This window comes from Saccopteryx leptura, chromosome 5 (assembly GCF_036850995.1).
Source record: "Saccopteryx leptura isolate mSacLep1 chromosome 5, mSacLep1_pri_phased_curated, whole genome shotgun sequence".
Taxonomy (NCBI): domain Eukaryota; kingdom Metazoa; phylum Chordata; class Mammalia; order Chiroptera; family Emballonuridae; genus Saccopteryx; species Saccopteryx leptura.
This window is the reverse complement of record NC_089507.1, coordinates 202840631-202865885: the sequence shown is the minus strand read 5'-3', so window position 1 is coordinate 202865885 and position 25255 is coordinate 202840631. Positions and strand designations below refer to the sequence as shown.

Genomic DNA, 25255 nt, shown 5'->3' with positions numbered 1-25255 from the left:
GTGTGGCAAAGGAGGGAAAGAACATGAGGGGAGAGGGCAAAGGAGGACAGGGGGTGAGAGGGGGGGAGGAGAGGATGGGCAGGCAGGGAGGAGGGAAGGCAGGCAGACAGACAGAAGACAGCCGAGCAAGGCTGGTCAAATTCCAACCAGGGACTGAGATTGCCCCGGCCGGGCAGACGGACCCAGACAGCTTCGTCAAGATGGCCCCGGCCTGGCAGGTGAGAACCAGCTCACAGCCCGGGACCTAGACAACAGGTCCAGGTGTGCACGCAGCGTCTGTGCCAGCGTGAATCCTGATTGGCCAAGAACCAGCCCCACCACGTGTTCAGCATTTGGAACTCCCATTCCAGCCCTGATCCCAGAGCCCACACCCGAATGGGCCTTGCTTGCAGGTTGGGGCGGAGTGACTTCCCTCGGGCCTATTCTGACCCCCGGGCACACGTAAGACCAGGAACTCTGGCATGACACTCAGGAAGAGCTGGGTGAATAGCCATGTTTTTCCACCATCGCAGTGAAATGGGAGGTCAGAATCAGGATAAAGGTGACACACAATATAAAGACCATTATTTCCCTGGCACACCTGAGGCACAGACCTACAGTGAAATCCCGAGTGGTCCTCACCACTCCTCTGCGAGGGAAAATACATATTACCCCCATTTGACAGGAGGAAACTGAGGCTCAGAGGAGTAACATCGCTGACTGGGGGTCACGGCTCAACAGCCCGCCTGCGAGTCTTCCGGCTGCAGCTCGTTCCATCCATCGTGAGGCTGGCCACACCACCCCCATGCCACCAAGGTCGGCCCCAAAGGAATCATAGATCAAGATGTTTGTATTATAAACTGACTTTTAATAATAATAAAAAAATCTATCATGACTTTAATGAGGAGAATCTGTACATTTTAAAGTAAACCAGTGCACGGAGCCTTGCCCGCAGGAGCCCGCCTCCGTTCCCCCCACGGGGCGGAAGCGGGTCCTCGTTGTATCAGCGTCACCAGCGTCCCACAAGCAGCCCGCCTCTTGCAGTCTATTGCTCAGGAAGATGGCCCCAGGGGCACCTGATCTCACCACCAGCCAAGGGCAGAGAGTCATCCCCTCTTCTGCCTCAGCCACGACACTTCCCCGCCTGCTTATCGGAGTACAGGAGCTGGAAGGGGACAAACCGCAGAGGGCTCCTCCTGTGGGTCCCTGTGCCCAGAAGGTGGCAGGTTGGCTTCCTGTCTCTCTGGCTGGCTGTGAGGTCCCAAACACCCTGCTCTGAGCTCACATCAAAAAAAATAAATTATGGAAGCCACCACCCAGGGTTTCCAGGTGGCCGTCCTACCTGCAGGACACACACCTGTGTGGGACAGCTTCTCAAATGGGTGGTCCAACCCCCTGCGGTCCTTAGACCCGGCCCAGTTACCTCGCAAACCCTTATAGCCAGTCATTCAGAGAGATCAATGTAATTTATTCTAATACTGACCGGCTGCTGGGGGACCGGGCGTGGCTGGGAAGAGGCACCCTAGTTCACACCTGTAAGTGATACATTATGGCTCTAATATGTAAAAAGATAAAATACTGACATTTTTTTGAATTTTCAATAATTTAGTTTTTCTCTTTCTTTTTCTTTTCTTTTTTTTTTTTTAGTAGAACTGGGAAAAGCTGTCAATACTACCTGATGTTGGTCCCTGTTAGACAATATTATACCTTTCTTTGAAATTTAAAATGTCAAATATATAATCACACAATCTGGGGGGGGGGGAGTCTCAACAACACCAACAACATAAAACTCCAAAATAAATCATAGAGATTTCACGCCACATAAATAAAGTCAGAGCAAATCTGGTGCCCAGGGCTGATGGCTCAAGTTCCGATGGCGGTGCTGTCGGAAGCTGGTGTGGCTTCTGAGTGTCCTCCTGGTAACAGGTGTCGTGCCCTGTCCCTCTGTCTTTCCTGGCAGAGGCCTGCTTTTCTGAGTCCACCAAGCAGGTTAGTAGAGGGTTAGGCGTGAGCTGGACGCTAGGTGAGGAGGCGGGGACACGTGTCACCTGGAATGTAGAGACTTCGACGGAAACCAGGGGTTTCAAAAGTGCAGGTTGAGCAGTCCCCAGGGAGCGGAGTCTGGCAGCCCTCAGCTGCAGTGCCTGCGACTTCTCCCACGTCCCAGGGGACTTGGGGGCCGGAGCCCTGGCCCTGGCTGCACCCATCAGCTCTGTGGGGCCCCAGCACCTCTCGGTTTTCTGGCAGAAGTACGGAGAACGTGCCAGTCCCGGGCCGCTCAGCCAGCTCGTCCGCGTGGGGGCACCGCCTGTCCTCGCAGGAGGCAACGGAGAAGCCCAGGCAGGTCCCGGAGCGGGCAGGAGTGGAGGCCTCTGGCTGGTGCGGGCCAGCATGACCCCCGTGTCCTCCCAAGTCCCAGCTCCAAGGACGCGGCCAAGCACCACACATCTCAGTGTTCAGAGGTCTCCATCCACGGGCGGCTGGCAGAGGCGGTAGAGCCTGGTGGGTGGAGGTGACGAAGGTGAGGCCAGGCCGGAGCGAGCTGGGGCCTGTCACTAATATTACTTCAATTTTTATCTGAACAGGTAATCCATGCCCCGAAAACAAAACTCAGTAGATAGTAACAAAAACGCTGTGTGAAAAACACCGATGCTGCCCACACTCCCCCTGGCTGTCCCGTCCCCTCCCCACAGGCAGGCTCTGCGTGTCCGTGTGAAGACGCGTGTGTGCGTATGTTTACATGTGTGGGGGGTAGGGTGTACATTTTTCCTCACTAATGGTGGCCAACTAGTCAGAGCGCTGTCGCCCCCAAGTTTTTTCACTTAATATAATCTTGGGGGCCTCTCCCTGCAGCACAAAGAGCTGCCTCTTAACGTCAGCTGAGTTTCGTCATCAAGTAGGAAGGAACCACTAACGGGGTTCCAGGCAGGAGAGGCAGACCTGACGACATGGGGGACAGAAAGGCAAGGGTGCTGGCAGAGACGAGCCAGAGAAGCAAGGTGGTGCAGCGACTATGAGCTCGGCCCCCAGGCCTAGCCTGCCTGAGTTCAGAATCCCAGCTCTGCCACTTACTAGCTGTGTGACCTCGGACAAGATACTTAACCTCTCTGTGCCTCAGTGGCCCCAGCTGCCAACTGGGGATAACAACAGTATCCTGCTCGCAGGGTTATTGAGTTAATATAAGTACAGAGACTCAAACAGTGCCTGGAGTGGGGTAAGTTAACAGGCGATAGTGTCCGAAAGCAATGATTGGTGACAGACAGTAAGGCCGGCGTGGGAGCTGCTGCAGTCACCAGCGCCACTTCCTGGCTCTGACCACGTCCTGTGGTTAAGTGAGAGCTGCTGAGGTGAATGCAGAAACGCTACCTCTCTCATAACCTCCTGTGAGTCAAACCCTTTCAAGTCAAGTTATTTAAAAATTGCCGGCAGATGACAGAAACTGGGCCAGCAGGGATGGAGAGAGAAGAGGGACTAAGATGAGTTACTACCGGGACAGGGGGCAGCACATGGTACCACGAGCCAGGCTGAAATCAGCATGGAGCTCTGATGGGGTCTGGGGGGCCGGAAACAGCTGAGGGACTGAGGGGCCAACCGCAGGGCAGCAGAGAAGGGGGGGCTGCACCAAATCCTTGCCCGAGGTTCCTGCTGGGGGCCCTGTCTCATCTTCCCAAAGTGGGAGCCCTCTGGCCTCTAAAAATCTCAATGTATTTGTCACCTTCTGAAGTGAGGTCCCCATAAATGAGAGGTAAAGCCCCATATGACTACCGGGGGGTGTGCCTAAGGTGAGGCCAGGAGTTTGATGCCAGCCTGGTCCAGGTCTTCCAGGAGAGGAGGGGAGCTGAGGGGGGAGGAGGAGGGAGGGGAAGTGAAGGGGAGGAGGGGGAAGGGGAGCTGAAGGGGGAGGAGGAGGGAGGGGAGCTGAAGGGGAAGAGGGGGAAGGGGAGCTGAGGGGGGAGGAGGAGGAGAGAGGGGAGCTGAAGGGGGAGGAGGAGAGAGGGGAGCTGAAGGGGGAGGAGGAGGAGAGGGGAGCTGAAGGGGGAGGAGGAGAGAGGGGAGCTGAAGGGGAAGAGGGGGAAGGGGAGCTGAGGGGGGAGGAGGAGGAGAGAGGGGAGCTGAAGGGGGAGGAGGAGAGAGGGGAGCTGAAGGGGGAGGAGGAGGAGAGGGGAGCTGAAGGGGGAGGAGGAGAGAGGGGAGCTGAAGGGGGAGGAGGAGGGAGGGGAGCTGAAGGGGAAGAGGGGGAAGGGGAGCTGAGGGGGGAGGAGGAGGAGAGAGGGGAGCTGAAGGGGGAGGAGGAGAGAGGGGAGCTGAAGGGGGAGGAGGAGGAGAGGGGAGCTGAAGGGGGAGGAGGAGAGAGGGGAGCTGAAGGGGGAGGAGGAGGAGAGAGGGGAGCTGAAGGGGGAGGAGGAGGGAGGGGAGCTGAGGGGGGAGGAGGAGGGAGGGGAGTGAAGGGGGAGGAGAAGGGAGGGGAGCTGAGGGGGGAGGAGGAAGGAGGGGAGCTGAGGGGGGAGGAGGAGGGAGGGGAGCTGAGGGGGGAGGAGGAAGGAGGGGAGCTGAGGGGGGAGGAGGAGGGAGGGGAGCTGAGGGGGGAGGAGGAGGGAGGGGAGCTGAGGGGGGAGGAGGAAGGAGGGGAGCTGAGGGGGGAGGAGGAGGGAGGGGAGCTGAGGGGGGAGGAGGAGGGAGGGGAGCTGAGGGGGGAGGAGGAGGAGAGAGGGGAGCTGAGGGGGGAGGAGGAAGGAGGGGAGCTGAAGGGGGAGGAGGAGGGAGGGGAGCTGAGGGGGGAGGAGGAGGAGGGGAGTGAAGGGGGAGGAGGAGGGAGGGGAGGGGAGGGGGGAGGAGGAGGGAGGGGAGCTGAAGGGGGAGGAGGAGGAAGGGGAGGGGAGGGGGGAGGAGGAGGGAGGGGAGCTGAAGGGGGAGGAGGGGGAAGGGGAGCTGAGAGGAAGGGAGCTGAGGGGCGGGGAGAAGGAACAGGCACTCACCGTGGTGCACCCTGGGGCATCTGATCCTTGACCCGAAGGTTCTTGGCCAGGATCTCCACCCTGGGGCCCTGGGAAGAAAGAGCTGTGAGGCTGGGACCGGCCCCTGCAGAGTTCAGGGCACTTGAGCAAGCCCGTGTGGGGTGCAGTGGGGAAAGGGTAGGTAATAGACCTCAGAAGCAGAAATCTTGGGCCCCAGGTGTGCGTGGGGAGAAGGGCCACATCTGGGGCTGATGACCACCGAGTCCCCGGAAGGCCCCTCGTCCTGCCCCTGCTGAGCGCCCGGCATGCCCTCAGCCCAGGAACCGCAGGCCAGGACGCCCTGCAGCCTGGCGACGCCTCACCTGCTTCCGCATGATGTCCGTGGCCTGCATGATGCACTTGGGTAGCAGCCCGTGGCTCCGCGCCAGGATGGCCGCCTGCTCCAGGGAGACGCTCAGGGTGCTCCTGTGGGGGAGGGGAGGGGACGTGAGGGACTTCCTGCCCCACCGCAGGAGGCCTCTGAGACCCCAACCCTGGTGGCCTGGGGCCCTTGGCCTCATGTCCTCTGCTCCCCGAGACTGCCGCTGCCTCAGGGTCAAGAGCTGCCCCCTCCCCCCAGGTGTCTTCCCTCTGGAGGAACCCCCCCCCTGCAGCATTCTTCCTCTTGGCAGCCAACACGCCACACAGTCAGCCTCTGACTGCCCCCTCTGCACCGCTCTAACACGTGAGCGTCACACAGCAGGCCCTCTGCCTCTGGTTCTCGGGGACCCACAGGGCCCGGCCCCAGCTCACCTCTGCATGCCGGTGCCACACATGGCGATCTGGCAAGCCCCCAGGCGGTAGCAGAGCTCCGAGGAGATGGGGATGAGCCCAGCACCCAAGCTCCCCGCGGCACTAGGCTTGGGGTGGACGAAGGACTTCATGAGACGGCAGAGCTCATCCAGGGCGTTGATGGGCCGTATCAGCTGTGAGGTGCACACACACGCACACACACACACACACAGACACACCCGGACAGTCAGGAAGCAGCCCCCACCCAGCCTTCCACCCATCAACTCCCTCCAGTCCGGCTCGGTTATTGCACCCACCCTCCCCCTGGCTCCCCTCACAGAGAGTTACAGCCCAATTAACCTTCCCCAACCCCTGCTCAAGGACCATCTGTGGCTCCCCACTGCCCCACAAGCTGGCACTCAGTGCTCACAATGTATTTCAGGCCTAACCTTCTGATCTCATCTCTGCACCTGCTCAGGTGAGCCCCCAACTAAGCCTGAATGACATGCCCTCTCCTGTCCTCTCTGACCTGTCGCATCCAGCTCAAGCCGCACCTCCCAGGGAAGAGCCCTCCGTCTGTCCCAGCTCCCTCAACTGCCTTGTGCAGGCACAAAATGCTGGTCTGCCCATTCTTTCTGGGTCATCTGGAGATTCTGCCAGCCAGACTAGAAAGCCCCAGAGGGCCATGCCCACTTCTCTCAGCACCCCAGCCTCACAGTCCCGAGGCCAGTACCTCCAAACCAGCCCGCCTCAGCCTGGGAAATGGGCAACAGGCCCGGAGCACGGGTCCTCGGAAAGCCAACTGTGACACGTGGGACCGTGGGCCCTGGACAACCAGATCTCTGCATTTCTGAGAAAAGCTAGGAGCCTCCTCTACACAGGAAATCTTTCGATTTTTAAACATTGGCAACAAACTTGAAATGAGCAAACAAAAGAAACACTGCACAGCCACGTCCAGCCTCAGAGAAACGGTGAGATACACAGGGAGGCGAGGGAACCAGGGAAATAGGTCACCAAAGGGATTCCAAAGCGCTGGGGAGGAAGCTGGAATTCCTAGAATGGGGAGGGAGTTATCCCACGAGACTTCCTGGAGGAGGGGCTGCCGAGGTCTCAGGGCTGCTCTGCCGGGATTCTAGCAGGGTGCCACCCGGAACCCTGACAGCTGAACTTTGACCCAAGAGCCCTGAGCCCTAGCCAAGCTCTACTATAGTGTGACGTAAGGGTGGACACACCTGGTCGATCTTCACCGCCGTGGTGCTGGCATCCGTGGGCAGGTTAGATCGTTCCAGGTAAAACGCCCTAAGAAAGAAAGAGAGAGGCTTGGGGGGCTGCCATGCCCACAGCCCATGCAGCCTCCGCCCACTGCAGCTGTAGCCCGTCGGCCCTCCAACAACTCTCAGAAAGAAACCAGTGGGAGCGCCGTGCACAGCTTCCCACACCCACAGTCAGCTGTTCCTCCAACAGCCTGGGAAGTGGGGGGGAAGGGGGCCTCTTAGGCACCCCTCAAATGCCACCTCTCTCTCACTGTCCATCCCGATCAGCAGATCAGCACCTGACCCCCCCCAACGCTTTCTCCCCTTGTCCTGCATCTCTGTCCTCTGTATACTCTCACCACTGGATCCATTACTTTGCTCTTTGTCATTGGTTTATTGTTCATCACCCCCTACAGAACAGAGCTTGGCCAACTTTTTCTATAAAGGGCTATACAGTAAATATTTTAGGCTGTGGGGGCCAGTCGCTATGGAGAACCTACTCAGCTTAGCCACTATCACACAAGAACAACCATAGAAAATCCATTCATCAATGTACATAACTGTGTGCTAATAAAACTTTATTGACAAAACGAGGTGGGCCAGAAAACTGCTGCTCTAGAATCTACGCTCCATGAAGAGGAAGCTTTATTGGTCACTGCTGACTGCCAAGCAAGCACCCAGAACAGAACCTGGCCCACATGTGCTGAATGAAGGAAGGAATGAATGAATGATTAGAGATGCAACATTTTAAATATTCAACGGACCAGCACAGCAGACTAATGGCATCCATCAATCCAAAGAGATGCCAGTTTTAATTACAAAGCTAGGTGTTTTCCCTGAAAGCATCAGCCTCCATTTCTAAACGGTAAAGCCGGGCCCCAAAATGGTGAAGCCCTTACCCACCCCCTGGAACTCTGGTCTCCTGACCCTTGGCCTGCCTTCTGCATGGAGGGAGAAGGTGAGGAGGAAGAGCCAGGGTGAGGGCAGTGGTGGGGTGAGGGAGCTGCTTCCCTGGGTCTGAGCCTTCCTCCTGATGAATGGGACCCCTGCTCCCTCCATTTCTCTCAGTGGGTCTCCTCTGCGCAGGGCCAAGGCCCCGGGGGGCCGCACCCCATCCTCACAGGCTCAGGAATCCGACCAGTCCCCACCCCCACATAAAATGAAACAGACCCATTTCCAAGCTCAGTTCGGCCACCATCTAGCTGTGTGGCTTTGGGCACGGTTTCCAGCCCTGACTGTTGTGAGAATCTGATGCAGATGTACAGGCAGAGGGCCTGGCACACAGTAGGTGCTCAGGGAAAGGCATTCTGCTCACTCCCATGCTGGGGGCCTCTCTGGTATCTTACATGCTAATACCCAGTCCCTGCAGTACTGTCCAGATTCCTGTCCCCAACATGTAACCCAGGCGGGTACCTGAGTTTGCGGTAATACTGCTGAACCTTCTCCAGGGACTGGGCGTTGATCTCCTGCTGCAGGTCCTCTGCCGCCTGGCTGCCTGGAGAAGGCGGCCCCTCCACATTCTCTAGGGCTGTGAAGGAAGAAGAGGAAGGGCAGGTGGCAGGGTCCCGGTGTGCTCGGACCCTTGGTTACCCCCTGCGGGCCCCCCTCGCACCCCACAGCTCACCCTTCGTGAAGAGCACGGTGTGCAGCCTCAGGTTGGCCCCGCTCTCCAGCCGGGAGGGCAGCTTGGAGAAGTGGTAGCTGTCGAGGTAGAAGATGACCTTCAGCGCCTGCCGGCTGCCCTCAATGTGGTAGAAGACATTGGTGTCTGTGGGAGGACACGGTGGGGCAGAGGGGGTTACCAGCAAGGCTTAGGGAGACCCTGCCTCACCTGCCCCAGGGCAGCTGCAGACCTTCCTCCAGGCCTCCACTGTGGCATCCTGGGACCCCCTGTCCTCCCCACCCGAGGGGTAGCCTCACACTCCCCTGTCTGAGCCCCAAGGTAGTACCGTGGGACATGCAGGTCCCCAGTGGCATCCTGGGACCCCCTGTCCTCCCCACCCGAGGGGTAGCCTCAGACTCCCCTGTCTGAGCCCCAAGGTAGTACCGTGGGACATGCAGGTCCCCAGTGGCATCCTGGGACCCCCTGTCCTCCCCACCCGAGGGGTAGCCTCACACTCCCCTGTCTGAGCCCCAAGGTAGTACCGTGGGACATGCAGGTCTCCAGTGGCATCCTGGGACCCCCTGTCCTCCCCACCCGAGGGGTAGCCTCACACTCCCCTGTCTGAGCCCCAAGGTAGTACCATGGGACATGCAGGTTCTCAGTGGCATCCTGGGACCCCCTGTCCTCCCCACCCCAGAGGGGTAGCCTTAGAACTCCTTGCCTCCAACCTTCAGGGTGGCATCCTGGGTCATCTGCCTGCCTCTACCAGGGCAGTGGCTTTAGGCCTCCCTGCCCTCCCGCCCTCTGGGGTCCTCCCACTCTTAGAAGAGCAGCCTCTGACCTCCCTTTCTCCCTCTTTCAACAGGTCCCAGCTCCCACTGCTTAATCCTGGATCTGACACCGATTCTGCCCAGCTGGGGGGTTGTCAGTGTCTGTCTTCAGAGCCTCACCAGTGCTCCCTGTAGCCCAGGGCCTTCACCTGCCAAATGCTGCCCTCAAACAGGACCTACACTTATTTACACCCACAGGGAAGAGCTAACGGCAGGCGTGGCACTACCACCCCACCCAGCACCCCTGGCAGACATCACTAATCAATCACTAGTTCTCCATAAGTCCAACTTAGCCTACTGATCGGCAGCCACTGACCCTCAATTCCAATTGGTACCTGAAATAAAATCTATTGTCCCTCTAGACTCTCACACATTCTCAATATGGTGATATCATCCCCAAAAAGGTGAAAATTGGTTCTTGAGGGGATGGCCAAAAAAAACTTAATCTTTTTATATATAAAGCACAGATACACATATGGTACATAAACAGATATATAGTATAGCCACAGTATTAAAATTTAATAGGGGTGCAGCGATTAGGAAAAATCTATCCAAACAGACTCCTTGTGGAAGTGATAATAAAAAAAAAAGTTGTAAAAATGGAGAATCACTGATCTAGATCAGTGGTTCTCAAACCAGTGTGCTTCCGAGTCGCTGGGTGGCTTGTCAACACAGATTTACGGACTCAATTTCCAGTTTCAGGTTCCGGTCTGGTGTGGGGCCTGAGGGTCTGCCTTTCCAACAAGGTCCCAGGCGCTGCTAGCCCCAGGACCACCCACAGAGAACCACAGCTCTCGACCCCAGCGCTGCTCCTCAGTTCTGGCTGTGCATCTAACTCACCTAGAAAGCTTTTCTAGAATCCCAAGGCACAGGATCAAACCCGCAGAGTGAATCTGACCTGCCAGGGCTCGGGCTGGGGCATCGGTATCTTTGAAAAGCTAAATGATCCCAGTGCAGCCAAGGCTGAGACCCGCTGGGTTAGCCCGTGGGCTCGAGAAGGGCAGGAGCCGTGGCCGTGTTTCTCCACTGCGGCCCCAGGACTGACAACTGTGCCTGACACATGTTACATGCTCATAATTATGGGTGTGTGGACGGCTGGAGAATGAGTGGATGAGCGGATGGGTAGGTGGGATGGTAAAGGGATGAATGAATAAGTAGATGGATGAATGGATGGATGAATGGCGGGCGGGTAGAAGGAAGAGTGGGAGGAAGGGAGAAAGGAAGAAAATTATGCTATAAGTTCTCAGAAAATCTTAACAAGTCTTCACCTCAGTAATGGATATCTCTAGAAGTTTCAGTAAGAACTGGGTACTGGTTGTTGTTCCCTTTTAAGAGCTTTTGGAGACAACTGGGTTTTATGCAAAAAGAGACCTTCTTTTTTCCATGTATGTTGGGAGCGTGGGGTTTGAAAGCACTGGGTCCTAGGTCAACCTTGGGCAGTTGGTTTGGTGACAAAGTGGCCACAGTTCCTTCCATCCCAGAACCCCGACTCTCATGGTGGAGGTGGGAGGAATCACTCACTGGCCACGTAGTTCTCGTCCAGCTGCTTAAAGGAGAAGGTGACATTGTCCAGCTCCGAGAGGGTCACCCAGATGTCCTCCAGCATGGTCCGCTCCTCCTTCTGCAGGAGGAAGACAGGGTGGAGGAGTCTCAGATGCCACCCCTGCCCTAGGGTCTCACGTCAAGATGCTGTGACTCAGCTCTAGTCGACACACCGGCTGTGGGCCACCGCTCGTGAGGTGCTGCGCTGGGCTCTCCGGGGACGGTATGAAACCATGTTTGCTTGTCCTGCGTGTCCCAAGCTCAGAACCCAGCTCTGCTCTAATGTGCTGGGTGGCTCTCTCACCTGGACCATCCCAGTAATCCAACTCAACTGCCTCAAACCTAACAAGCCCCAAAAAGTCCTTATTTTCTCCCTACTCCCTCCAGTAGGCCCCATCCCGGCAAAGCACACCAGCACCCACCAAGCCCCAGAGCTTTCGCTTGAAGGACTTCTTCTTGACTTCTCTCTCCCCTCACCCTACACATGGCCCATCACCAGATCCTGATGGGCTGACCTCCAAAACGTACCCCAGATCCATCCACCTCCCTCAACCCTCCTCGCCACCCAAGACAAGACCCCATCGTCTCTCCAGGAGGACCACACAGCCTCTTCACAGGTCTTCCCATGCCCTGCTTTCCCCTGAACAGGGGGCACCAGGGACAGAAACGAGATGCAAAGAGCAGGGCAGCCGAGGGGTTACCAAGCCTAGAGTCGGACTCCCGGGCTTCCCCTAGGACTACATGTTATCTTTGGAAAGCTCAAGTCAACTTACATTACTCACCTCAAAGCCTCTAAACCCTGCCTCTGCTTGCAGAATAAAGTCCTAGGCCCTGCAGATGTGGCCCTCTGACCTCCTCCCCCAGTCCCCTGGCCTGCTCCCCTACGACCACACTGGCCTTCTTCAGGACCTTTGCACCTGCTGTTCCCTCCGCCCAGCCCACTCTTCCTCAAACCATTTACCTGGCGGGCTGTCTTGATACTCAGTTCTCAGCTCAAACGTCATCCCTCTGTCACCTCCTCAGAGAGGCCCTCTCTGACCATTTAAATCTAAAGAAACTCAATCACCTGAGTCTTCTGCATAACTCCCCTCCTTCCATCTCTCCTCCCACTTCCTTCCTTCCTTCCTCCCAATCTGCTTCCCCCCATGAGAAAGTGAGCTCCAGACAGCATGCAGCCCCCAGCTCAGAGCCTGGCACATCGTGGTGACTGCTGAATTAACGCAGTGGGCCTCGGGGTCCTCATCTGAGAATAGAAGGTGAGCGCTCCAGGACCCACGTGGCATTTTTCAGGTAACAGGTGAGAGCGCATCTCCTGTCAGGAAGCGCCTGTGTGCAAAATTGGCCACCAGATGGCGCACCAAGGCCATGCTTTTCCAACAGTCGGCACCTGTGGCTTTCAGCCCTGCCGAGAAAATGTCTCAAGAGGCTCAGTGTCTAGGGAGGCTCAGGGCTGTAGAGGTTGGGAAGTTCCAGTCTGGACACTCGGGGTGCAGGAGCAGACAGCTCAGAGCAATGCTGCAGGCTTCATTTCTGAGGGATACCGGCTCTGGGCCCCCATACCACTAAATGATGAGTCCTTGGTTCTGCCCCCTGGGGACCAGCAGAGGGACCCGCCCTGATTCTGAGCCCTGAGGATGGTGGGACGGTGGGATCAGGGATAAAGATGATGTGCAGAGAAAGCAGGCCAGCCTAAGGGTTAGTGGGCCTAGAATCAGACTCTTAGAGTGCAAACCTGGCTGCCTGGGTCCGTGTTCTCATCCTTAAAATGTGGTTTAAAAAAAAAAAATCTGCCTCGGGGCTGCTGCAGGACTGAGATTCTGTCTGTACCGAGGAATTTAACCTGGATTATTACAAAAGCCTCCTCACTGGCCTCCGAGCTTCTGCCCCTTCCCCCACAGTCTTCCCTATCCAAGTGCATGAGAGATCCTTTCAGTGTCAAAGTCAGATCCCATCCCTCCACTGCTCAATACCCTCCCATGGCTCACGCCACTCAGCCTGATGGCCAAAGTCCTGGGAGACCCCGCGCACTCTGACCTCCCCATCAATTCTCAAGACTCACCACCCCTAGCTAGCTCATTCTGCTCCAGCACAGGGGCATCTTGTTGTTTCTCTAACACGGCCTCAGGGCCTTTGCACCTGCTATCCTCTCTGCCTGAAAGGCTCCTCCTAATAATGTCATGGCTCACTCCTTCCCCTCCTTCCATTCCTAGGTCAGATGTCACCTTTTTTTTTTTTTTTTTAATTTTATTTATTTATTTATTTATTTTTTACAGAGACAGTGAGTCAGAGAGAGGGATAGACAGGGACAGAAAGACAGGAACAGAGAGAGATGAGAAGCATCAATTATTAGTTTTTCATTGCGCGTTGCAACACCTTAGTTGTTCATTGACTGCTTTCTCATATGTGCCTTGACCGCGGGCCTTCAGCAGACTGAGTAACCCCTTGCTGGAACCAGTGACCTTGGGTTCAAGCTGGTGGGCTTTTTGCTCAAACCAGATGAGCCCGCGCTCAAGCTGGCAAGCTCGGGGTCTTGAACCTGGGTCCTCTGCATCCCAGTCCAATGCTCTATCCACTCTGCTACCGCCTAGTCAGGCAGATGTCACCTTCTTAATAAGGCCCCCACTGGCCACCTTATGGAAATTTCAATTGCTGCCACTCCACCCTTCCCTTTCCCCTCCCTGCTTAATTTTTCTCTTTAGCTCTTATCACTATATACAGGTTTTTCCAGTGCGACACTATTGACATGTAGGGCCAGATAATTCTCTGGGGGTGAGGAGGGGGCAGGAGGAACAGGTGGGGCCATCTTGTGCATTGTAAGATGTTTAGCAGCATCCCTGGCCTCTATACACTAGAGATACAATGTTGCCCATTCCTCAGATGCTTTAGAATGATAGAGATATAGATACTCTATATCTCCCCTCCCCTCCTTGTGACAACCTAAAATGTCTCCAGACATTGCCAAGTGTCCCCTGGGAGGTAAAACTTCCCTGGTGGAGAACCACTGGTCTGCATCACTTGCTTTACTGATTTATGTCTGTCTCTTCCCACAAGGATTTAAGATCCCTGAGCACAACTCTGTGCTTTGCCCGCAGTTGGATTTCCAGGGCCTCTAACAGTGGCACATGGTATGTGCTCAATAAACAGCTGCTGAATGAATGACGGGCGTGACAGCCCAAGTGAGTAAGTAAGAGCTCTCCCGCCCAGGCTCCCGGGGCACCTGACCCTCTTCCCCTCACTCACCACAGCGGTCGGCGACAGCAGGGACTGGCAGTGCAGGAGGACGCCGGTGGCCGCCACCTGCTCCAGCCACTTGCGGCTGGCATCCCGGCTGCTCTCCTCGTACTCGCCGTTGTTGTTGTAGCGGTAGCTGAGGGCCGCCAGGAGCTGCTCAGAGAAGGTGCACACGGCGGCCACCAGGGCCTGGCAGAAGATGGTGTCCCTCCGCAGCTGCAGCTCGGTGTCTGGAGGGTGGGGAGGAGCTCGCTGGGCAGGGGCTCCTGTGGCAGCAGCCCCGAACTCCAAAGCACCCCACCTAGAACCAACCCCCTGGCACCAGCGGGCCACCATCTGGGGCCAGCTTGCCAAAAAATCAATCCCAGCCACCAAAGACAACCCCACAAAAACCATGCTCCAAAAGCAGGCCAGTTTGCTGAAAAACTCGGCTCTTCCGATGACCCATCTGCCTTTTGGTTTTCCTAAGGCTCTCCCCAAACCCCTGCTCCGCTGTTTCTCCGTTAGGGGGTTTCTTGACCTTAACTGGCTGGGTGACAATGACGCCGAACATTTCTGTCAAGCTCCATGCTTTAAGAAATACAGTTTACCATTTTCTCTATTTTTAAGAAGTGTGCCTTTTTCCTGCCTACCCCCTTCCTTGCCCCTGCTCTTGACACAGTTTGCAGAACTGGCTAATTTTGGGTCCCAATTTTTCTGGACAGGATTAATTTTGATGAGTGGCTCTGGCCAGTTGGTTTTCAGTGACCAATTCTGTCCTAGATCCTACTGTAGCTGCCCCTTGGCACAGGATTTCTGGAGAGAGGCGAGGGACAGAGAACCCCCCCCCCAACATCCCCAGTCCACTGCCTGCCCGTGCCTCCTCCCCACTGTCTGCTGGGTACCAAGTCCCAGGCAGGGCCGAGGACTCGACTGGCCAAGACCCTCCCCGGTATTCAGACCTCTGTCCCCTGTCCTCGTCAAGATCTGCCCAGGCCTGGCAGGTGGTAAGACACAGGGCTCCTGGCTCCGGGGCCCTGACTCTTGTCCCCAATCTCAAGAGGAGGAAGCAAGGGAGGTCTAAGTAGGTCTTGGAGGTGCAAGGACCACAATGTCACATCCCCCCGCCCTTTGTGCAGGCCCCGATCCACGGGATGGGGGGACATCCGCCTCGGCCAGCAGAAAAGCCCTTTCCAGGGCTGCGGCCACGAGCACCTGCCACCAGGATGGCCTCTCTGGGATCCCCCTGGACGTGTGCCAGTCAGACAGCCACTGCTTCAAAGCCCTCACCTGTGCACTTCAACAAGGCCAGGAGCAGCTGGTTCTTCCCATCTGGAAGGAGAAGGAGAGAGAAAAGGATGGGCCGAGAGGAGTCAGCACAGGACTCGAGCAGAACTGGGTTCCCTGCAGCCCAAGTTCCAAACCCGGTGCAGCGAAGCTCTGGATACGTACAGTTGTTTTAAAGAAGCTCTGATTGCACACTGGATGCATTCCAGAAACCCCCACTTCCAGGGGATGGAACTCCAACTGTTAGCTGCACCCCAACTATTTACATTATTGATTATTTCACCAGAGACTGAAACCAGCGCCTCCAACCCCTGGACCAGAGCCCCCAGCCCACACCTTGTACATGCATGTGGGCACATGGTTATAGGTACATATACTCACAGGTGCACGTACACTCACGCAAGTACTCAAGCACGTATGCACGTTCCAAACAGCCACAGCCCCGCACATGCACAGACAAAGCCGAGACGCTCCCAACACAGGCCTCACATTCTGGTCTCTTTGCTTCCAAAAATGTCTCTTAGGCCCAAAGGGGCTTAAGAGAAAAAACTGAAATGGCTCTGAAGCTTTGTACCTCCTGCTGTCCTGAGCAAATGTCTCCCTGGTCTAGGAGTCCCAGAGTTAAATGCTGCCAGGGGCCAGGCAAGTAACGTGAGATGTGGGAGGCAGACACCGGGAAGCAGAGCGTGCTGGGGACCGTGGTGAACTGGAAGTCACCCCTCTCCCATCCAAGACAGCAGCTGCCACTCATCTGCACCCAAGTGTGACTGTGGGACTGCCGGCCTGTTAGTGCCAGACTGCCCAACCGTTCAAGAGTAGCCAGAAACCCAGATTTTTATGTGACAGCTCAGATAATAAACACTAGCTGTCGATTCACTTTTTTTTTTTATGCTATAGCATCAAAACCTAGCTGTGAACCCAAGTCTTGTGACCTTGATAATAAACAGAAGGAAGTGAATTAAATCCACAATTTCTGAAGCGGAGAAGGAGCAAGTTGAGAGCCCTCTTAGCCTCCTGGCTCTGCCAGGAAGCCCCCAGCACCCAAAATCAGCAGTGTCTTAATCAACTGTGTACAGTCCCAGGGCCCCGCCCTGGGAAAGGCACTCAGCTGAGAAGGGGCAGTGGCTCTTCTCACCCTCCCCTGAGCATGGAGAGGTGGGACATGGAGATGGGCCCACTCCTGATCCTTCCATGTCCCACATTAAGACCCAATAGCCACGAAATACCCATGTTACCCTTCCCCGCCCAACTGACCTTCTACGTATTTCTGAATATTGTCCACAAGGGTCTTGATGGAGTTTGGGAGGTTCCAGGGGTCCTCCTGGATGCTGATCTGGATCAAGCTCCGGCCACGAATTGTGCACTCTTCCTTCTGTTTGAACTCTGGGGCAGGAAAGGGACATGAGGGCAGGAAAGGGACAGAGGTAGCTTTGGAGATAGTGGCACAAAGGCCTATGCCCCATCACCAGATTCCAAGGCTCAGAATCTGAGATCAAGGATGCCGGCAGAACTCTTGGCTACTGTACTGTCTGGTCCAGGAAGGGCGAATACATGGTGAGTGTGCTGATTCATAGTACCACGCCCACAGCAGACATCACTCAACAATCTCAGCACTCCTTCCTGCCAGTCTGAGGCATGACTCCTCACAACTGAAACCTATCCAGTGCAGACATTACAAATCAATCGCTGCACTCTTCTCCTAAGCCTGGCCGTAGTCACGGAAGGATTCTCAGGTACTACCTCCTCATAGCCACACCAGTCAAGTTGGCACATGAGTGATAACCTAGGCTAACCTTTTCCCTGTACAGAGGAGGAAGCCCAAGCACAGAATGGGAAGGTATCTTGCCTAAAGTCACACAGCTGGGCAATAACACAGCTGGGAACTGACCCTGGCCCCCGGCAGGACCATTCAAAGGCCAAGCAGACACAGGCCCCTATCTCTTCTACAACCTCCCAGGTCTCTGAGATACTTGTGGTCCTGGGTCCTCTGGGTTTGACGTTTCTGCTTTCTGAGGTCCAATCCTGGAAGAGCTGATCCTAGGACAGCAGGAGGGGCAGCTGAGCCAGAGCACCCCAACTCTCCACACTTCCTGCCCTTATTGAGGAGCAACTGCCTGTTTCTGGTCCTATTTCCTGCACCCAGCTGGGAGCTCCTTGAGGTCGGGGCAGTGTCACATTCTTCTCAGGGTCCCCAGTGCCCAGCAAAAACTGGTTCCTGGAAAGTCTTTCCTGGATGGGGAGATGCATGGATGGACAGATGGGTGGCTGGGTAGATGGGTCAGTGGGTAGATGGGTAAATGGGAGGAAAGGTAGGTAAAAGGACACATATAGCAATTCTTTTCCTCTCATTCACTCCAAGAAGAAAGTCTCAATTTGGTGCTGGTAAATCCTTAACAACTCTTTAACGACTGATCCCTCTCATGAAGCAAGAACAAAGCATTTCTGGGCAGGCAACAGCCCTGACCACAGTATAACGACTGTTTCCATTGACTTTATCATGTTCATCGTTACTTTACGACAGGTTAGACAGGTTTTCCACATATAGGGAGTTTAATAAGTTCCTTTCAAAATTAATTTTTTTAAAAGGGAGACACTTTTACAAAAAAAGGTCAATAATAATGCAGGCAGTAAATGAATATGGTTTCTAAAAATGGGAAGCGTAGGTAGACTCTGTGAATGTGGGTAAAGGGAAGGGGGTCTGAGGGTTCTGAGGTCTGGTGAATATCCTCCAGCCCCTCCCTCGTGTTACAGATGGGCAGACAGAGGCCCAGAGTGGCCCAGGACCGGCCCAGGAGGCCATGAGTGTTTTCTGTGAAGAGCCAGCTAGAACTGTTTAAGGCTTTGCAGGGGCATGTGGTCTCTGTCATGTATTCTTTGTCTTATTTTGTTTTTACTACTCTTTATAAATGGGGGGGAAAAATCATTCTCAGGTCATAGTCTATAGAGAACCAGGCTATGGCTGGTGTTGGTCCAGGGGCTGAACTTGCTGACCCCTGGACGAACCCATAGCCGCCAGGTAGGAGAGGGGCACAGACGGGCTCACAGAGAGAGTGAGCCCATGACGGGCCCCCCGCACATGCTCCCCATGGTCGGCTGCCTCCGCGCTGGGTGCTGAATGTCATCCCTTGCCCGGCAGAGGGCGCTGCTGTGCTCACCTTGCAAGCTGTGGTCCATGGGGAAATGCTTGGTCTCTTCAAAAGCCCTGCTCATGACTGGCCCCTTGAGGAGTGTGTGGATGGAGTCCACCTGGCCGGCAGGAAGCTCAGGATTAGTGTGGTCTTTGGGCCCACCAGGTTGCAGGCACCCATGATTCCCAGCCCCTGCCCCAGCTCCTGGTTTATGGCTTCTCACCAGGGTTGATGGAAGGAACCCAAGTCAGGCCAGGGGCAGGAACAAAGGTCCTACCTGGTTAAAGAGGTGTTCCAGGCAGCCGTGAAGCTTGTCCTGCTTGTCTGATGGAATCCGCATGTCACAGGGCAGCTCGTCCCCTGGCAGAGGGAAGAAGCCACAAGCCATCAACAAACAATTTCTGTCCCATCTCACACCCTCCCAACCTCTTTCCCAAGAAGGCAACGCAGCTACAGAGCTCCAAAACCCACAGTGGATTTGGAGTCGGACAGACCCAGATCTCGGCTGTGTGACACTAGGCAAATCTCTTGACCTCTCTGAACCTCAGTTTCATCTTCATCTACAAAGTGGGCAATGGGAACTAAAACATTACACAAGTGTATGTCATCGTTATTATTTCTGAGACTGCAAATGAGGAGACTGCAAGCCAGAGAAAAGGAACTGGACCTGAGTCTCTGGACCCCTGACCCAGCTGTTTCAGTTCAATCAGCGGCCACATGTGAGCTCCGTCCTAAGATCTCTCCAGGGACGGTTTTTATAGCTGAATATCTTGTGTGATGAAATATTTATCTAAAGTTTGATCTTCTTTTTCTTCTGTTACATCGAAAAAAAAATTAAAATTAAATTTTTATGCCCAGACTACCCCTGGAAATTCACACAAGGCAGCTGTGTGAGTGGGAGCTTGGGAACTAGGAGACAAGGTTACACGGGTGGGAAGGAGGCTTGTCACCACCCGCCCTCTCGTGCCTTTTTAATTAGGAACCACGTGATTGTATGACCTGTTCACAAAATAAAATTTCTAGAAGCTGAAATCATTGAAACTAAAATCAAAACAAATTTCAGTCTTCCAGAAGAAGTTATTAAGTAGAGTATAAGCTAATTTATAGAATACTATTTATGTTTATCCACCCACATGTCCATCTGTGCAAAATTATGTGTTCACTGATGGTCTCCAAATGTAACCGATGGTCATTTCTGGGGGTTCTGACTTATTTTCATGTACTTTTTTTGAACTTTTCTGTGTCGTCTGATTCTTTGGTTTGAGCACATGTCATTGTCACAGAAACTATCAGGTCACCCTATTTTAGCGATGTCAGAGCAACTCGTCACAATCTCTAACTGCATCGTGTACGTTTTCATTTGTTCCATGTCCGCGACACTCGCGGAGGCTGTTGGCTCCAGGAGGGCCAGGACTTTTGTTTCATTCACTGTTGTGGCCCCAGCACAAAATAGGTGCTCAATAAAATGTGCTGAATGAGTGAATGAAAGACACTACCATACTATGGTACGTAATACGAAATAATACGGCACAGAGTATCATAAAATAAAAATATACAAAACAGAACAAAACCTTGCTGGGGGGACCCCTGTCCCCAGAGCACGAGCCACGGCACTCACCGGACCCCATCTCGTCGCTGCCCAGGTAGGAACTGTTACTTCTCACACTGGTGTAGGACAGGACGGAGTCCCGGTTACTGTTACACTCGCTGCAAAGGGGCAGAGGGAAAGACAGGGGTCACCTTCCAGCTCACACTCCCTGGACCCAGCATCCAGAACCCACATTCTGGACAAAACCCTTAGCTCTTAGGGGGGACAACTGACCCAGAGAGAGTGTTGCGGGCCAAAGACCAGTGCCAGAGATGGGGAAGGTTGTCCTGGGTGGTTTTCTGATGGTGGAGGAACATTTCTAGGCCCTGGCACAAAAACCCAGGAACAGTAGGAGGGCAGTAAATTGCTTCCATTCGTTGTAAACCTCTGTCACTCTCCCTCGCGGGACAGTGTGGACACGAGTGCCCCTGCCACACTCAACCACACGGCTTCATATTCTGTCTCCGCAGACTGGCTGGGAACCTCAGGAGAACAGGAACTGTGTCCTCTTAGCTTGTGTCCCGGGAGCTCAGAAGGTGTGGGGGTCGAAAACCACAATCCTGAAATTCCTCCCTTCACCTTTTTGACTATTAAGAAAGTAAATCAGAGGACCCAAAAATGTATGAATGAAAACCCAGAGATGGAAAATTTTTGCACTGTGGACACGAGGCACTGGGAACACAGTCCCCAGTTAGCCCGAAACCTGGTTATACAAAAACCAAACCAGCAACTTGGAACAGTCAGACCCTCGGAGGCTGCAGAAGCACAAATACTGGGAGGCCTGGGCTAAAGGTCTTTCTCGTCGAATTCGATCAGTTCTGTATTCTGCTCACAAACAACTGAAGCGTCCTCTAAGGTTCTACTCCAGGGGTCCCCAAACTTTTTACACAGGGGGCCAGTTCACTGTCCCTCAGACCGTTGGAGGGCCAGACTATAAAAAAAAAAAAACTATGAACAAGTCCCTATGCACACTGCACATATCTTATTTTAAAGTAAAAAACAAAACGGGAACAAATACAATATTTAAAATAAAGAACAAGTAAATTTAAATCAACAAACTGACCAGTATTTCAATGGGAACTATGCTCCTCTCACTGACCACCAATGAAAGAGGTGCCCCTTCTGGAAGTGCTGCGAGGGCCAGATAAATGGCCTCAGGGGGCCGCATGTGGCCCGCGGGCCGGGCCGTAGTTTGGGGACCCCTGTTCTACTCTAACCAAACGGCCACATGTTACATCCCTTTCCCTGGAGCCCACAGTGCTTGTTTATTTGTGGTAAAGACTTCCATTTACCCACCGTATGGTTTATTACAGGAAATTGAGTTTTTAGTCCATTTAACCCACTAATTAGGACTTCACTGATCTTGTTATAATTAGCTTAACCAGTAGAAAAACACTTCGGATCCTCTCGGAGTTAGAAGAAAAAAAAAATTGTCTTCCTCCTCAGATCAAGTAAAAATAGTGTTTTGTTGCTGAAAACCATGTAAGTTTTAAGACACACCACAGACCCTGCCTTTTTGGTTGACCGCATTTCTCCAGCGTGTGCAGTGGAGCTGGAGCGGAGAGGATGGGGGTGTCCACAAGGGGACAGACCCTGAAACGTCAGCCTTGGGGCGGGGGAGCTAAGCAGGTATGGGGGTGGCTCTGGGACTTAGATAACCCCCAGCACCATCGGGTTTAGCAACAGTGCCCCATCCCACGGCTTCCTGGGAAATATCCCTCTGAGTCTGACTTTCCCACGGGCCAGTGGCCTCCACTGTCTCCCTGGCCATCCATGTCAAACCCCACACGACAGCCCACGGCCGGTCCCACCTGTAGGAGTCACGGTAGCTCATGGTGTCATGACCCGAGTCCTCCTGATCCTCCTCAGACACCTTGAAGCACACTTTCTTGATGCCCCCGTGGTCGGTCCTGTCCATCTCGCTCTCTTCGCTGACCAGTGGGGAGGACGAGACCTCTTCAGCCAAGGGCGGATCGCAAGACCCACCCGAGGTGGGCTCCGTGATAGTCGACAGCAGCCTGTGGGAGCAAAGAACTTAAACTTAAAGGCACATGATGGTGGCTTCCATGGCCTCCACGGAGGCTCCAGGCAAGGCCCTGACCTCGGGCCTCACCTTTGACCCTAACAGAGGGAGCCACCAAATACTTTGTGTACCATTCCTGGAAATCCCACCAGCATCTCTACAGGAGCACATATACTGTCCCTCCTGTTTGAGGACATAGAACACAACTGGGAAACTTGTCTGGAAAGGCCCAGAGAGCACATCTTTTCAGCTTTGTAGGCCATACGCTCTTAGTTAAAACTATGCAACTTTGGCCCTGGCCAGTTAGCTCAGCTGGTTAGAGCGTCATCCTGAAACACCAGGTTGAGGGTTTGATAACCAGTCAGAGCACATATGGGAAGTGACCAATAAAAGCACAACTAAGTGAAACAGCAAATAAATGCTTCTCTCTCTCATTCTCTTCCTCTCCCCCACCCCCTCTCTCTGTCTCTCTAAAATCAATCAATAAAACAAACTACTCAACTTGGCCACATGCATGTGAAAGCACCACAGACAATATGAAAACAAATGAGTATGGTTGGGTTCCAATAAAACTTTATTTTAAAAAAACTAAGCAGTGGGCAGGATTTGGTCCATAGGCCATAGTCTGTCAAATCATGGTATAGAGTATTATGAAGGGTCAACTGCATAGGTTTTTAAGACAGACCCTAGGTTCAAAGCCTGATGTTGCCACTTCCTAGCTTAGAGACCTACAGCAAATCGTTGACCCTCTCTGAGATCTAGTCTCCTCATCTGTACAGTGGAATATGTCAGTATCTATGTTCTAGGCTGGTATGAAAATTAAGGGAGTTAAAATATGTAAGTGCTTATATGAGTGTCTGGTACCTTGCCAGTGATCAATAAACCCTGGCTGATATAATCCTATTACATCTCAATGAGGTCAGTATTATGATCAGCTAACAGATGAGGAAATTGAGGCTCAGAGAAGTTAAGGGACCTGCCCAAGGTCACACAGCCAATAAGTAGCAGAGCCAGGATTCAAACCTAGACCTCACAGGTCCAGATACAACTTTTTTTTTTTCCACTACGGACAGTTTCCATTCCACACGGAAGTAGCAGGAACAGTGCGAAGAACACCACCAGGTTACCGGCAGCTGGCTCCAACAATGGCCACTCAGGGGCCACTTCTGCTTCCTCAATCTTTCCTGTCATTTTCTCTTTTTCTGGAATATTTAACACATTATCTAAGATATCATCAATTTCCCCTATAAACACTTCCATGTGGGTCTATCCCATAAAGACTGTCTTTTAAAGCAATGGTCCTCAGCTGGGGGTGATTCACTACCCACCCACCCCCAAAGGAAGCAATGAGAAATTTAGCAAATTTCCTGAAGGGCAAACATTTACCAATGTCCAGAGGCATTTTTAGCTGCCACACTGAAGAGGGGTGGGAGTGGGGGAACTACTGGCATGCAATAAATAGAGACCAGGATGTCACGAAACATCTTACCATGCCCAGGACAGCCCCACCACAAAGAATTATCCAGCTCAAATGTCAATAGTGTCAAGGCTGAGAGATACTCTTTTAAACCTAACCAGACTGCTATTACCGTACCTAACAAAATTAATACTTCCTCAATATCACCTAGTATCCAGTCCATGTTCAAATGTCCCTGATGGTCTCAAAAGAGTCTTTTCACAGAGAGTGTGTTAGAAACAGAACCCCAGCCAGGTCCAGACACTGCACGAGGCCGATGTGTTTCTCAAGTCTCTTCTCTAACAGGTCCTCCTCCTGCTCCTCCTCCTCCTCCTCCTTCTCCTTCTCCTCCTCCTCCTCCTCTTCCTCCTCCTTCTCCTTCTCCACCTCCTCCTCCTCTTCCTCCTCTTCCTCCTCCTCCTTCTCCTCCTCCTTCTCCTTCTCCTCCTCCTCTTCCTCCTCCTCCTTCTCCTTCTCCTCCTCCTCCTCTTCCTCTTCCTCCTCCTTCTCCTCCTCTTCCTCCTCCTCTTCCTCCTCCTCCTCCTCCTCCTCTTTCTCCTTCTCCTTCTCCTCCTCCTTCTCCTCCTCCTCTTCCTCCTCCTCCTCCTCCTCTTCCTCCTCCTTCTCCTCCTCTTCCTCCTCCTCCTTCTTCTCCTTCTCCTCCTCCTCCTCTTCCTCCTCCTCCTCCTTCTCCTTCTCCACCTCCTCCTCCTCCTCTTCCTCCTCCTCCTTCTCCTCCTCCTCTTCCTCTTCCTCCTCCTTCTCCTCCTCTTCTTCCTCCTCTTCCTCCTCCTCCTCCTCCTTCTCCTTCTCCTCCTCCTCCCTGTATCTGCTCCCCCTCCCAACCTCCACCAGTAATTTGTTAAAGAAACTGGGTCACCTGTCCTCTAGAATTGCCCTCCCTCTGGATTTGGCCAACTGTGTCCCCGAGGTGCCATGTCACCGTCCTCTATCCCTGATATCCTACAGCTGAGCAGTGAGTGAGACCTGGAGCTTTGACTAGAAAATGATGCCGTTTCTGTTGGCAAGGACACTTTGTAGGTGGTGCTGTATGTGTGCCCTGTCTCATTATACCAAAAGGGACATCACGTCCTGCCACCTTTCTTTCTGTTAAAATGATCAAGTCCCCCAAACCTTTCGCCAACTAGTTTTAGCCTCTACCGATGGCTGCTGCCTATGTCCATCATTTCACTAGAGCAGTGGTTCTCAATCAGGAGTGATTTTACCTGTCACCTAGGGCAGTGGTCCCCAACCCCTGGGCCATGGACTGGTACAGGTCCATGGGCCATTTGGTACCAGTCCACAGAAAAAGAATAAATAACTTACATTATTTCCGTTTTATTTATGTTTAAGTCTAAATGATGTTTTATTTTTAAAAAATGACCAGATTCCCTCTGTTACATCCGTCTAAGACTCACTCTTGACTCTTGTCTCGGTCACGTGATACATTTATCCATCCCACCCTAAAGGCCGGTCCTTGAAAATATTTTCTCACATTAAACCAGTCTGTGGCCCAAAAAAGGTTGGGGACCACTGACCTAGGGGGTATTTGGCAATGTCTGAAGATAGCTTTGTTTGTCACAGCTGGGAAACAAGGATGCTACTGGCATCTGGGGATACTAATAGCCTA

The 25255-nt window shown here is 53.7% G+C and overlaps 1 protein-coding gene across 1 annotated transcript in view; it reads right to left on the bottom strand.

Annotated features, from left to right (window-relative positions):
* Positions 1-826: 826 nt before the first annotated feature.
* The window catches only part of PREX1 (phosphatidylinositol-3,4,5-trisphosphate dependent Rac exchange factor 1), a 176199-nt gene continuing 151770 nt past the window's right edge, over positions 827-25255 (bottom strand). The window contains exons 26-40 of the mRNA XM_066387557.1: positions 21958-22164; positions 20177-20265; positions 18836-18918; positions 18586-18676; positions 16685-16813; positions 15434-15475; positions 14174-14394; positions 10913-11012; positions 8583-8726; positions 8372-8486; positions 6938-7004; positions 5727-5899; positions 5297-5399; positions 4956-5023; positions 827-2478 (exon numbers count right to left, since the gene is read on the bottom strand). Of these exons, the coding sequence (XP_066243654.1) occupies positions 2436-2478; positions 4956-5023; positions 5297-5399; positions 5727-5899; positions 6938-7004; positions 8372-8486; positions 8583-8726; positions 10913-11012; positions 14174-14394; positions 15434-15475; positions 16685-16813; positions 18586-18676; positions 18836-18918; positions 20177-20265; positions 21958-22164 (1675 nt within the window). The 3' untranslated portion in view covers positions 827-2435. The remainder of the gene's footprint in view (positions 2479-4955; positions 5024-5296; positions 5400-5726; positions 5900-6937; positions 7005-8371; positions 8487-8582; positions 8727-10912; positions 11013-14173; positions 14395-15433; positions 15476-16684; positions 16814-18585; positions 18677-18835; positions 18919-20176; positions 20266-21957; positions 22165-25255) is intronic.